Raw genomic sequence first — 13,963 nt, forward strand, 5'->3', positions numbered from 1 at the left:
GTGAGTTGTTTTTGTATGTTGGGGTTTTTTTGAACAAAACTAATTGAGGAATGATATGAATTTCATTATCACCTTATCCAACAGCATTTAAAAAAAAAATCAGCTTTTACAAGCTATTAATGTGGAAAACCTTTTTTTATACACTAAATATTTGACTAGGAAACAGCATTATTAAGGATTCATGTGTGCTTTAAATTGTATTAAATTAACTATTAAAAATTGACAAAGGTTACAAACAATAGAGATACTCTTGATGTCACAGTACACAGCTGGCAACTGGATTAGCTGAGCTACATGCTACTGCAAGTACCATATTTAGAGTAAATATGCGAAATACCAGAGCAGTTTTAACCCGTGCAAATATCACTTCCTACATAAGCAAAAGAAACACTGCTGCTAGAGCATACAGATGTTGTGACTGAAGGACTGCTTGCTTGGCAGGAAGCAATAAAGAACATTAAGTGAAGATTTCAAAAGTTTCTTTTCAGGAGAAAAGGAGAAAAAGGGTTGATGTGGAGAGCTCTTCCTCAGTAAATTAGTGTAGGTCTGAAGGCAATTATACAGGAGAGCTCAGAATGAGTATAAAATAAAAAATACAAAAGGTGGGTTTTATAGACCACGTATATGTCACAACATGAATAAAATAAAACCACAGGATTTCCCTTCATACCAACACTGTTCATTCCAGTAAATTTTCTTATGCTTCATACTAGGAATTGACACTCCCAAGCTAAATTTTGGTGTAGATCTTGTTATTTTACACCCTCTGTTTTGAGGTAAAACTTATAAAAGCCTAATTGACTCATGTTTAATATTTCAAATGATCCAGATAAGCATTACTTAAATAAAGCTCCTTTAGCAAAATAGCACAGGATATGTTTAGTCACAATCGGAAAATCCAGCGTATTTGTTAAGTCTTTATGAAACGCTTAACTTCATTAAGTTATTTTCACACAGTTAAATACAGCTTAGTTCCCTAATTTCTCAAATCTCAATACCCGATTTGTCACATATTACTCATAACTTGGATTCACCATCAGTAGACTTGAGAGTACTGCAAGTTAGCACTGAATTTACTAACATTATTTTGAGGTTTAGAAACTACTAGGTAATAGATAAAGCTGCGATGTAAAACTAGGGGTGAAATACGAAGTACAACAGTGTTTCTACCTCCTTTGAGTTTAGAAGGATACATAGTTAATAAAAGTTCTATCCTGCCTGCTCACAATCACATTTCACAATGGAGAAAACTGCTAGAAGAGCAAGAAAATATCAAAACCAACAATTTTGTATCAACATCAGCTTCTTTCCTTTCCACTTGATTGCAGCTTTTTGGCCAGTTATTTCTTGTTTACTTCTAATCCAGTGCAGACATAATCAGTAATAAAATCTCTCTCCTACCTAAGCCTCTGCAAGATAACATTCAGCTCCAAATTACAAATACTTCTAGCATTAAGACTTCAACCAGCAGGAAATCTAAATGGTTAAACTCACATACTGATGGACAAAAAACCCAGATGTTTGACACAAACCAAAGTTTTTATTGCTTCAGTAGAAGAGTTTGCTAAGATACCCAGAACTAAGAACACATACTCAAGATTATCGCTTTAGACTTGTGTTATGAACTATTTGGAAGTGTTTAATAATTGTCCCACTACAAGACCTCAAGATTTTATAAACAAGTCATTTACAATTCTTACCTGATTTCTTCTAACATGCTTGAGGAACAGCTTCTGCATGTTTTACAGAAAATAAGAGGGTGCATACCTGACTGGTAGTAGACCAGTGGGATATTTTTAAAGTAGTAATTGATGTTTGAGAATTAATGAGTGAAAAGATTTTAAAGATACTGAGAAACTTAAATTTAAGGAGGCTGTTAAAAAAAATTAAGCTTTCAAATACAAAAGGTATCTCTGCTTCTGTTGTATTTTCGAGGGAGAGCAAGATGTCCGTAACATTTTATAAGTGAACTTTCCCGGTGTTCTACCATCATCAGTAGTTCACAGATCATGGACTTTACATAAGGCAACATACACAAAGCAAAAAAGGGAAGCTTTAAATTTCATGTCGGATAACTCATATCTTTTGTATTATTATGCAAACTGGTATTACTTTGTGAGCCAGGTCACTAGGAACAGCTTAAAACATTCACATCTACAGATCAAAAACTGATTTTAGGATTAGGAACTGAAGGCTGAAATAGATCATTAGGTCACACGCTGAACTGCAAAAGAATGCCTCTTCCAAACATCACTTCTTAAAGATATAAGAGATGGTTGCACCATTAAAAAAAAAAATAATTAAAAAATCATGACTAGAGCTATAGCCCAAAGTTACATGACACCTGAATAACCACAGCTGATGGGAAACAATGGCAGTACGAAGACACACAGTAAGCTGATTGCAGGTGTCCTACAGCTTCTCCTCCTTAGTTCCTGCCTCTTACTTCATCCGAAGTAGAATACTGCTTCAGGCTAAGTAAAATAAAACAACAGCTGCAGAACTAAATGGCTATTCTTTCTGCAAATGAGCAGCTGTGGTAGAAAATTGGCCCTCTGGCAGTCCAGAGGAGTATGATAGTTCTCGTACTTTACTAAAAGGCACAAACAAATATTCCAAAGGAATTCCAGTTAAAAAGTTAGGAAAAGTTGGCTAAGGAAGAAATGATAAAGCAACCATGGAAGAACTCAGAAAGAAAAAAAAAAATGCTTCAAAAGAAAGTTGTAATAATGCAATTATCTGTATTTGAACAATTACAGTTACACAGAACAGTTCTAAGCAAAAATAACAATGGATTGCCTCCAGAAATGTAAGTCAACTATAAAATGGGAAGCAAAGCCACAAGAAACTTCAGGTAATCCTGCCAAAACCAGAAAGAAAATATGAATTTGGTGAAGTCCTACAATCCCATAAAAGGAACATGAATAATCTATTTCTACTGGAGAACACAGTGGTATCCACAGACACCAGGAGTTAACTCACCACACATCACTGAAACAACCCACTTACACTTCAGTATGTAAAGGCAAGCAAGCACTTAAAACACTTTACTACAAATCTCTTCTGAGATACAAGGAACAGCAATGATCCTTGTCCCTCAGTTCTGCAAGATACCCTCTGCAAGCTGTCTCATTTGGAAATAGCTGTTCCCAGCACAGACATAAAGCAAGTCTTTGGCCGGACTTTTATTTGTACTGGTAGTAGCCTCTAGACAAAACCAAAACAACTGACACTAGGGACATGGGAAATAAGTTCCCAACAAGCTCAATTAAGTTTACTTTCACTTACATAGCTTCTCACAAACAACTACACAACACAGGGCAGGGTGCTGGTTTAGCATCTTCCTTGAAAAATACAGATTTTTCTTCACAACAAGTAGTCAAGGAAGTTACACTCTGGCATAACTATAGAGAGATTTCCTGTTAAGAATGGATAATTACAGCATTGCAACTTCCTTCCAAGCCATCCATCCACATTCTCCTTTAAAGAGCGCTACTCCATTAGCTACAAGCAGATAGGGTTACTATGCCGTATTCATTCAAGAACCCAACCCTAAATGTGTTTCACATCAAAGCTGTTTTAACTACACTCCACAACATGCATATGTACACAAACTTTTTTACGTTACTAGTATCACTGCTACAGCAGTTTCACTGCACCGACCTAGTGAACTTCCTACTTGGCATTAACTATGTATCTTCTGGTTTTCCCAATATGAATTATCCACCATACATACATATGCAAGCACACACACTCCCCCCACCCTGTGTTAGAATCATGTTAAAAAAAAAAAAAAAAGAGCAAAACCTGGCAACAAGTGTTCCAACATCTTTACATCCAAACAACCTAAAGTACTTGGTCTCAGCATCACTATACAGGACTGAACACAGCAACCAAAAGCTAAACACTAAAGAACAGGTTGTATAAATCTCAGCGTACAAATTAAACCCACAAACCTGTTTTGAGCTATCACTGCTCAGAGAGGTGTGAAAACTAGGACAAAGTCCTAGTGAAACTAGGTTTTCTGTAAAAGAAATTTCACGAACTATGCTTTGAGGGTTTCAAGACTATTAAACCTGCCTGATTACTGTAAAACAAGTAATCCATCATTACAAAAGCAGCACCTAGATTACAAAACAGAGAATCCTTATCCCAGCTGTAAGACTGGACCTCCAAAGCAGGAGAAAAAGCATATCCCAAGTGCAAGTATATGACTAAGATGATTGTTGCTACCTCTCATAAGCCATGCCCACTTGTAAATTAGAATTGTAATTCTTTCTCCCTCAAACCAAACAAGAAACTAAGCTTTGTAACAGGAGAGAAAGAACATTCTTTGGAGTAGATTATATTTTTATCGTTATGGGCTAAGAATGCCTTTTTACATTCTTTGATTATTAAGGTAACAGTCACACAGGGAATATACAAACCTAGGAAGGGAAGCACATCAGTTTTGGAACTCCATAGGCAGTCAAGAACAAGATAAATAAGGGTAGGAATAATCATGTGCATGGATACTTATATTGGATTTTCCCCCATTTGTATGAGTTAACGTGAGACTAAGCTACTTAAATGTGTTCATGATGGCTCAAGCTTAATAAAGAAAGAATTTCAGAAACAGGACAGTCAGAGATACTGAGATCTGTACGAGCGATACAAATACCACATTAACAAGAATGTATGTCATGGTCACAGAAAATGCTACAAAACTCAGACTTTATTCCAGGACAGTATTTAAAAACTCAGCTTATCAACTCATCCAGGACACAACCTTTAACAAAGTAAGTTTTAACTGTCATTATCACAATAAAGACTAATTAGAAAAATATTTAAGAAGCATGCCACCTATGAAGACTGGTATATTAATTGTCATTTACAGCAAGATGTCAGTTCACAGGACCTACCTAGTCGTTAAACTGTTTGTTGCAAAAGGAAGAGATGTGCAAGTAACTCAGAGGTGGGGCTTGAGTCGCAGCTTGTGCAAAAAGCATTCATTTTTAAACATACAACTATAAATGGTATGAACAAAGAAAATTTTCAAAATATGAAACTGTGTGTCATTTCCTGATGCCAGGAACACAGACTCCTAACAAACATATTACAGGCAGCATACAAAACTTATCAACCCATGATCTATTTTAATCACTAACAAAAAAAAAAAAAAAAAAAAAGGCACTAGTAGTAAAACTAATTAAAAAACCAAGTTTGCTTTGCTCTGATAAAAGAATTATCTGAGAAAGAGGCAGGAACTGGGACTTTTGACAGACTAGAGTAGACAAGGGAAATACAGAAATGGTCTCCTCATCCAGCAATTACCAGATAGCTTTCTAAGGAAGTTCAAGCACCCTCCTACAGCAGCATCCTATAGGTCTCCATCAGGATGTCCCCTAGCAACCATGTTCAGAACACCACCCTTGTATACATGCCAGTCTGAACAGCAATTGTCTGGTCACTTTGATGTTCTTTTTCATAAAGCTTATACCATTAAATAATTCAGCTACTGAACGCGCTGTTACTGAAACTGTACTTTTAGCACTATTCCAGGATAAACCTGACAAAGTTGGGTTTTTTTCCAGAAAGCGTCCCTTCTGTTCTGCGAAATCCAGTAACATCACGACTTCAGACATAAGCCATATGACAAGGTGTTTTCTCTACCTGAGACTCAGTTACTTAAAGCCCAAAGATTTCCTCAGCCTTCTGACACCCTGGGCTGACCAAAAATAACAAAGCCACTCAGTTACTACTCAGTCTTCAGGCAAAAGATGACATGGATGAGGCAATACCAGAAAGAAAACGAGGCAGCTGTTCTGGGGCTACCCTAAAAAATTGATCACATCCCTCTCGGGTACTCGCAGAACAAGAATTTATTAAACCTTTAAGTCAGACATATTTTGGTGGAAAGAAGAAATAACTACAGTACAATTAATCCTAGTACTATCATCTGGTCTTCTCATTTGGACACAGAGCGACTCAGAAGGCACGAATTCAAGACACATGAAGACCCAACCTTCTCCTCACAGACGTGGGTGGGAGGAAAGGAGAAAGCACACATACAGAAGGCATAGCCACGCAACTCTCTCCAGTGTCTTTCATCACATATTGGGGGAAGTGGAAGGGGGTGGGGGTGTGTGGAGAGAAGGGTCTTTAAAATGCCTAGAATAAATAGATGCAAGATAATCAGGTGTTCAAGCCAAGAACATCCTCAGTCTTGTGACCTTACAGCTTAGTGGGAGACACACTAATAGGAACTTCGGTGCTTATCATTCTCTTCATAATCACCTGGATGGAACTGAGTTGATAGAAAACCTTTTAAGCCTTCCCACCTTGGATCTATTTTTAATAGAAGCTGAAAAAAGGCCAGACTCTGTATGGGATGTTAAGCTCAGGTACTAAAGGTCTGAAGAAGTCCTCTTAGGCCCATCTTCCCAAGCGAAGGAGACATACTAAAAAGGTAAGATTAAGAACAACACCCTTACTGAGAGAGATTAGCCCCTCAAGCACTCAATTCATACATTATTCTACGTGGAAGAGTCACCAGAATGATGGAGAAGCAGTTTTTTTTTTTTCTTCTAGTAGACTATTTGGGAAAGAATTAAGGTAGTTGATCAGCTATTCCTTCTCAAACTCCTGCACCTCCTCTACAGAACAGGGGAGTGCTGCCGTAGCAGAACACAAATGAGATCAATTAGTAAGGAAATTACAGCCCATTCCTCTGCTTGGCCTTCGTGGTCCTCTCTCCCTCCAAAGGAGAGGTATGGGGCAAGTCCTGTCCTTCAGGAGCTCGCACCCTCCAGGGCCCTGTGCATATGGAAGAGCTAATAAGGCCCCTTCTGGAGAGCAGATACACCGAACAGCCTCTCCCAAGCTCTCCATCGCCACGTCCCCGATCCTACGCCCCCCCCCATGAGAACGTCCTATGCTGAAACACACAGAGCTCCTCCGCCTGACGAGGCTTCACGTCCCTGCGAGGCCGGTGGGAAAGCAGGCAGCCCCACAGCGGGCACCCCGCTCCACAGGACCCCGGGAGACGGAGGGGGAGCCCGGCGGGACGCGCGGGGAGAGCCCTCCGTCCGCCATCCCTCCCCGGTACTCACAGTCCAGGTGCTTTTTCTTGGGCCCCATGACCTCGTGGGTCGTGGCCTTGCAGACGGTTTTCGAGACCGCCGAGCCGGTCACGCTGTGCTGCGCCGCCGTGATGCGGTCGGTGAGGCTTTGGCCGGACATGGCGGGTTGGTGGCGGCGCTGGAACCGAGAGCGGCTCCGCTCCTTCCTCAGGGGCCGGGACGGGAGGACTAGCCGGGGGACGGAGCTGCACGGACTCCTCACCCCGCCGTGCCGCAGGCGGCCCCCGCTCCGCCCTCAGGGACGGACCTGTCACCCGAGCAGGGACCCCTCCTCCTCCTCCTCCTCCTCCTCCTCCTCCTCCCGCCCCCCCTCCCCCAGCCGCCGTCCCCTCCCCCCTGCGCGCCTTCCGCTCGGCCGGGGACAGGGGGACACACACTGGGCGCCGCAAGGAAAATGGCGGCGGCGGAGCTCCTCCTCGGATCTTGCCGGGCCGCCCCGCATCACGTGACCCCCGGCGCCCCGCCCACGTGACACGCTCCCCGCGGGAAACTCCGCGGTGCAACAAGAAGGCGGCGGCGGCGGCGAGCTGGGCGGGGGGGGAAGACACGTCACGTGGTGCCGCGCGCGAGCCCCCGCGCGGGTGTGGCGGGCCGGGGCGGGGGAATCGGTGAGAGGTCGGTCTCCTCAGGGGAGGAGGGCAGGCACGGCCCGCCAAAACCTGAGGGATATGAGGGAAATCCCTTCCCCGTGGGCAGGGAGCGGTGGGTGGGCGAGTGGGGAGGGCTGGTGGGCCCCTGTTTGGGTTCAGCGGGGCGGGTCAAGGCGCTGTGTAAAAAATCTCGTGCAGCAAGTGGGGTGTCTTCCCCCCCACACCCCACCCCCGAAGGAATTTTTTTTGTATTTCTCAGCTTGGAGAGTTTTTGTGGGAACTCCTTCAGTGTCACCTTAGGCAATGTGAAGCGTAAAGGAAGAGTCCGGTCAGGGGCAACGAGGAGTTTGGAGCCGCTAGGTTGCTGCGATCTTTACTTCTCCTCAGAGTTACTTTTATTTGGAAGCTTGCCAAAAATTTCCTGAACGTACATCGCAGCAAGCATTAAAAAAAATGGTGGTTTTCAGGTCTTTTCGTGATTAGCCTCCCACTGTTCTGCTACTCAGCTAAACGCTTCTCAGGGCTCTTGGACTTAGTTGGTGGCTCTGTCCTTGGCTTCTTAGGATTTTGTACAAAGTTACTTAAAGTTTCTGTTCATAAAAGTTAGCTAACTGTCCCTTAACATGCCCTCTGTAAGCCTGGTACCTATACGACCCAGATGCAGCGGCAGACAACAAGGAACAGCTCCTGGAGTCATTACCTCCTGCCCTGCATTGCCAAAGTGCAGTCACAGCCTCCCAGCTCTCTGCAACTTTCATTACTTGTTAAAACAGGGCTCTTCTCCTCCTTCCCAAACGCATGGCAGCGAATAATACAGCGAAACCACAGGATTCCAGCAGACAAATGTTCTTCCTCTCCCAGAAGTGCCTCCTGAGAAGTTGTCTTGGAACTGTCCCTCATCCATGAAGCCACTGAAATATTTATTAGGCAACTTCAACAGAAGCAGTATACAAATGATACTCGGCTCAGTCTGCTTGACAGGATATATAAGTAGGATTATCTGTTTATAATGCGTAAGGAAAATCGGTGTTAGAGGAAGGACATCTGGTGAAAGCTGAACCCAAATAATGCCATTGCTGCTTGTAGAAGGAGCGCTTGCACATGTAGAACTTGCTTCCTTCATAATGCCAGGCTCTTTGAAGATACTGTTGTGTTTGTATTTCTTGGCTCCTTCTGAACTGCTTCTGGAGTCCCAAACATCCATGCTGGGGAAATAAATCACTGATGTATACAGCAGCAGACTCTGAGATAAGACAGCTTTAGCACAAAGCTTTGCACCGTGAAAACACTGAGACTGCCATAGGCTATTGATACAGCAACACATATTGCTGTGAATACATCATCTTTTTGTATCAATTCCAAATTATACTGTAAATCAGAGATATATAATTTTGACACTGCTGGTATTTTTTATGCTAACTTCAGCTAGGACCAGGATTTCAACACCCCACTTCAAGTTGCTATTTGGAGAAGTTCCATGGAGTTGCCTAAGTAATTTAGGCTCCCTCAGTTCTTCTCTGATTATGCCCATCACTTTCTCCAGGAACAGTGAAACTATCCAAACAGGGGAAGGTTGCGACTCTAGAAGTCACTGAGACCAGATTTGGACAAAATATCTCGTTCCTAAGGGGACAAAAAGTGGCCTTGGTCTTAAAGGTCCAAAACCAAAAATAAATTTAGCCTTTTTACAGCTCTTTCTACGCACGGAAGCCTCGCGGGTTTACCCCACAGTTAAAAATTCTGCTCGTTATTTTTGTTCATAAGCAGAAATGGGAGAGAGAATTGATGGGAAAACATATTTTTTTTAATTGTTTGTTGCTTTTTAATTGCTTGGGAGCCACTTGATACCATTACCGTGAGGAGCTTGAAGCTCTGTGATAGATAATATCTGAGCACCTCCCAAAGATTTGGAAGTTGAAATCAAAATATTATCTCTTTTCCTTTCCAACCTGAAGAAAACAAGTTTGATTAGTTTATAACTCATTTGTTGTTTGTGTGCCTGGGTGTGCTTGAGAATGAAAGGAGAAAGGAGTACATATCTGAAGAGAAACTAATACAAAGATAGGAGTCCTATATTTAGCGAACTGGCAAACCTAAACAACATTCTTTTCCCTTGTGAAAAGTTATTCCAGAGTCTGGATCCTGCTCCTGCAAAAATGCTGTATCTTGCATTCACAAGCTTCCAAAAGTGTTGGTGTTTCACTGGCATCCAGCTCTCCTGGAAGGACAGACAAGCTGACAGGGCTGTTTCTCCCCATCTGTATTGTATAGCGCCGAAAACCTTGTCTTGGCATGACGGCTGTAATTTATTATGTATATCACTTTCTTGCAACAGTGTCATTTCTACTCTTGTGTGGTGCCTGTCCCACTGTAATGCCTGCAATCTGACTGGGTGCTTTGGTGTTCACAGTGCTGCTGGCATCCGTGCCCTTCCTCCATGCTTCATACTACTGCAAACGATTAGAAAAGCTGTGGATTGGGGGCACCATTAATCAGATGTAGCTTCAGATTTAAAACAGGTGTTTTGGCTGAATTTCAGGTCTATTAGAAATCAGCCCTTCTGGGGCACAAAACTGGTGGGACACAAAGCTGAGCACACACTAATAAACTGTAGCAGGCTCATTACCAAGGATTTGAGGGCATATCTGGAAATAGCAACAAAAACACCCAGCAACCATAATCTGGGAAGCGAAGGGGGCTCATGAAGAAAAGTTGCAGAGAGGCAAAAAATTCAAAATAGGGCTGGGCCAATAGAACTGCTGAAGGGTAAGAGGGACAGTGATGGGGCAAGGAGGCAATGGGGAGGAAAACCAGAGGCAGTGAAGCCACCTGAATAAGGTCGGAAAACACTCTTTCAGTGTTCTATAAATGATTTGGCAACACGTTACAATCCAGATGTTTCCCATGACCCATTTCAAGGATCACCATAGTTTCATTTGCTGTTAATGGTTATAGTGTTTTCCCCAGCTTTTAAGGAAAGGTGGATTTGATGTCAGCCCCAGGAATTTAGCATCTGTTTGGGTTAGAGACATGTAGAATAGAGTGTAGGAAACAGAAAACACCAGCTCTTTGGCTTCCCCAGTGTAGCTAGCTATGACATATGCCTGCGTCCACGGCCTCTTAGGAATATATGGTTCATTTCTCGTGCACCTCTGGCAATGTAGAACTCCAGAGCAGCTGCATGGCTAAAACCAGGCTGCTCACTGATTGTATACAGCGATCTAAGGTTATTGATGCACTTCTGAGCAGCCTAATTTTGCCCAGCCTAGTAGAACTCTGCCCATTTAACTGCAGTATAATAATTTCAAAACCATTTTCAAAGAGTTTGGCAAAGATTAACCCAATGTTGCTTTTCTGTGAAAGACATTTAGTCATACTCCAGCTTGACTACAATAAGAATTCAATATAATTTGCATCACCATAGCAACTTAATCAAATAATTTTATGGACAATAATTAATTTGTTCTTGTAACACCTCTAAGAAGATAAACTGGGACATAGAAAAGTTATGGTCAAAGTAACACTTGTTAGTGGCACAGTGAAATAAAGTAGCCCAGGAGTGTGGTTTTCATTACTCATTCATGCTGCCGACGCGATCAGGCAGCCAGCAGAGGTATGCAAAGTGGCCAGATTACAGGGCAGGGGAGGAGGTGGCACGACCATTGAGGACTGCTGGAATATTGCGAAATAGCTGCAACACACAAGAGAGTTGGGATACTTTTTTAATTGATACCCCTTTCCACTACTCCAGATGTGCTTGTTTACACCTCCAACATTCCTCTTGCCCACACGTAACATGATGACCTGCCAGATTTTACTTTTGCTTCTCTTATATCCAATTTATATGAAATTATGTTTCTGATCCTTCAAACTTTGAGTACTCAGCTCCTTCCTCTCCTAATGATCATTATTCCATGCTCAGTTCATTCCTACCTCAAATACACCACCCTCTTCCATCTAAATACCCACCTTGAGCCTATCCAGAATGTTCCTGCTGAGATGACCTATTGCTCTGCATTTCTCTTGTGGCACTTGCTTTTCTTCTAGCTCCTCACTGTCCTCACATCTTGTCCAAATCTTGTCCTTGCAGACAAAGCCAACTTCCTCAAGTCCACGTTGAATCAGACATCTCTTTTTTAATTCTCTTTCCTCTTTCTGGGAATGGTGACAGCTTTGACGTTTCTTTTGTTCCTCTCACATTTCCTCTTTTGTGCCTCTCTATGTAAGACCAATATGCAACATCCTTCCTCATACATAGTATTCTGAGCTCTGCAGCTTGTGTCACCTTCTCACACAGCTCCAGTTAACTAGTAGTTGGTGTCCCTTGCTGTTCTGTCCCTCAAAAGGAAGCTGCCTTTGTCAAGGAAGAAAGCAGCTGCCTGAGAGCTAACATAAATTTGACATGAGAAAAGCAGGTAGGAAGGGAGAAAAGTGAGTCAGTAGCGTTTCACAGGAGGGGAGCAATCAGAACTAATTTTACTGCATTCACTTAGGAGTAGGATATCTGGGTAGGAGCTCCCGTGCCATATGAGAAGGTCTAAGTAGAGGTGGAAAACAAATGTGATGCTTCTGAATTCTGTTGTGTGTTATAACACCTTTCTCTTCCTGCCCTGACATGAAACTTGCACATTGCAAAATTGATCGTGTCATTAATGCTATAAGCAAATGCCTTCAAAACCAGGATTGCTACCTGACCGACAAATGCGTGTAACAAATGTCTTTTCGTGTGTGAGATAGAAAGGAAACAAGCTCCCTCACATTTTGTTCGCACTTTCCAGTGGATGTGTCAAACACTGACACCTCTGAAGAGTGAGAGGTACGCTGTCCCCTGTGTCTGCCGTGCATTGCCCGTCAGCAAGCATTCCTAATGCACTCCCGCTGCTCTTTCCTAAGGACTTTTTTTTACACATCCTTCCTCAGCAGTGGGCATTCTCACGGTTATTCACTCAGATGCTGCAAGGGGAAAAACAAACCTTGCAACACAGCCTTACCAGCATGATAAGTGCTAATGCACTTCCCCAAAATTTCTGGAGACCATCTTTCATGCAGGAAAAACAAGTGGCCCGGTCCCAGCTAGTGATACTGTCTCCATCCCTTCCCCCTAGTTTCATCTCGAAAACCTAGGGCCTTGCTGCCAAATACTTCTCCCCATCATTCCAGGCTGGCAGTGTTCGTGAGACTTGGCAGGAGATAGCATTTGATAAGAATCCTTCTCTGGGCACTTCTGAGAGGGCACTGTCATTCATTTCACTTCCCTGCCAGTTCACAAGCACCAAGCCAGCAGGGTGAGTGCAGGAGGAACTGCATTCCTTTTGGGTTCCTGTAGCTCAGAAGCGGCTCCTATAATTTTCATCAGTCACCTTTGAGCCAAAAGCAAGCATAACACACTTCAGCCCCAAAGGAGTATTTTTCAGGAAAGTTATAAGCAAACAAAAATGCAGGGTACGAATGGAACAGCCACTTCAGCCTGCTGCCAAGCTATAATTGGTACTTATGCTCACACTCTTGCACACACATACGTGCAGCAGAGCTTAATAGATTCCCTCATTAATGTTGAAGCTCATGTGCTCATGCTCTGTGTCTGGGAAAGCTTTACACCCACATGAATTTTGATGTGGAGCTGAAACAAAAATGTTGATGCTGGCAATGCCAACTACAGAGAGTAAATAGCTGGGTCCAGTCCTGCCAATGCTGACTTGAATGGGGCTTCTTACCCAAAAGAAAACCTATGTGTGAAAAGTATTCTCACGACCGGGTCTGTGCAGCAAAAGTAAATCCTGGTTCGCTTCCTCAAATGAATAAATCCATTTATGCCAATGAGGTGGTTTCAAGACTTGTATAGGTAGGTCTCACTCCCTGGTCTTAGGTGAGATCTGAATCTTGCCCACTGGAGTGAGTCAGGCTATCAGTGTTTGGCTCTGTGCTTCAGGGGTCAGTGACTGCATTAACACGTGGGCAGACTTCATGCTGGTTAAATCAAACTGCTGCACTGAAAAGGATATTAACTAAATGCCTCCCAACTTTCTGATGGTGTATAAGCTATTCTGAATCTTAAAATCAATAGAGGATTTGTCCTAATTCATTCCAGTACACACAAGTACATAAATGAAAGTGCTTTCCATTCACTGAAATGGAGGAAATGCATAAAAAAAAGAACTGGGTATTTAAAATTGCTTTGTATTTCAGGATCTGAGAAGCAAAGAATTACAAGAAATATTGGAGTGACCGTTATCACCTTCTCTGTCACCCCCT

General features: G+C 42.6%; 1 protein-coding gene across 5 annotated transcripts in view; it reads right to left on the reverse strand.

Moving 5' to 3' along the window:
• The window catches only part of PICALM (phosphatidylinositol binding clathrin assembly protein), a 69,599-nt gene extending 62,188 nt beyond the window's left edge, over positions 1–7,411 (reverse strand). For 2 of the 5 annotated variants that reach the window (XM_075050159.1, XM_075050158.1), the window contains exon 1: positions 7,092–7,409. In XM_075050159.1, the coding sequence (XP_074906260.1) occupies positions 7,092–7,221 (130 nt within the window). In that variant the 5' untranslated portion in view covers positions 7,222–7,409. Of the gene's footprint in view, positions 1–7,091 lie in introns of all 5 variants that reach the window. The other 3 variants (XM_075050161.1, XM_075050160.1, XM_075050162.1) reach the window with 2 other exon arrangements.
• Between the last annotated feature and the right edge of the window lie 6,552 nt (positions 7,412–13,963).

Source organism: Buteo buteo, chromosome 18, assembly GCF_964188355.1.
Source record: "Buteo buteo chromosome 18, bButBut1.hap1.1, whole genome shotgun sequence".
NCBI lineage: Eukaryota > Metazoa > Chordata > Aves > Accipitriformes > Accipitridae > Buteo > Buteo buteo.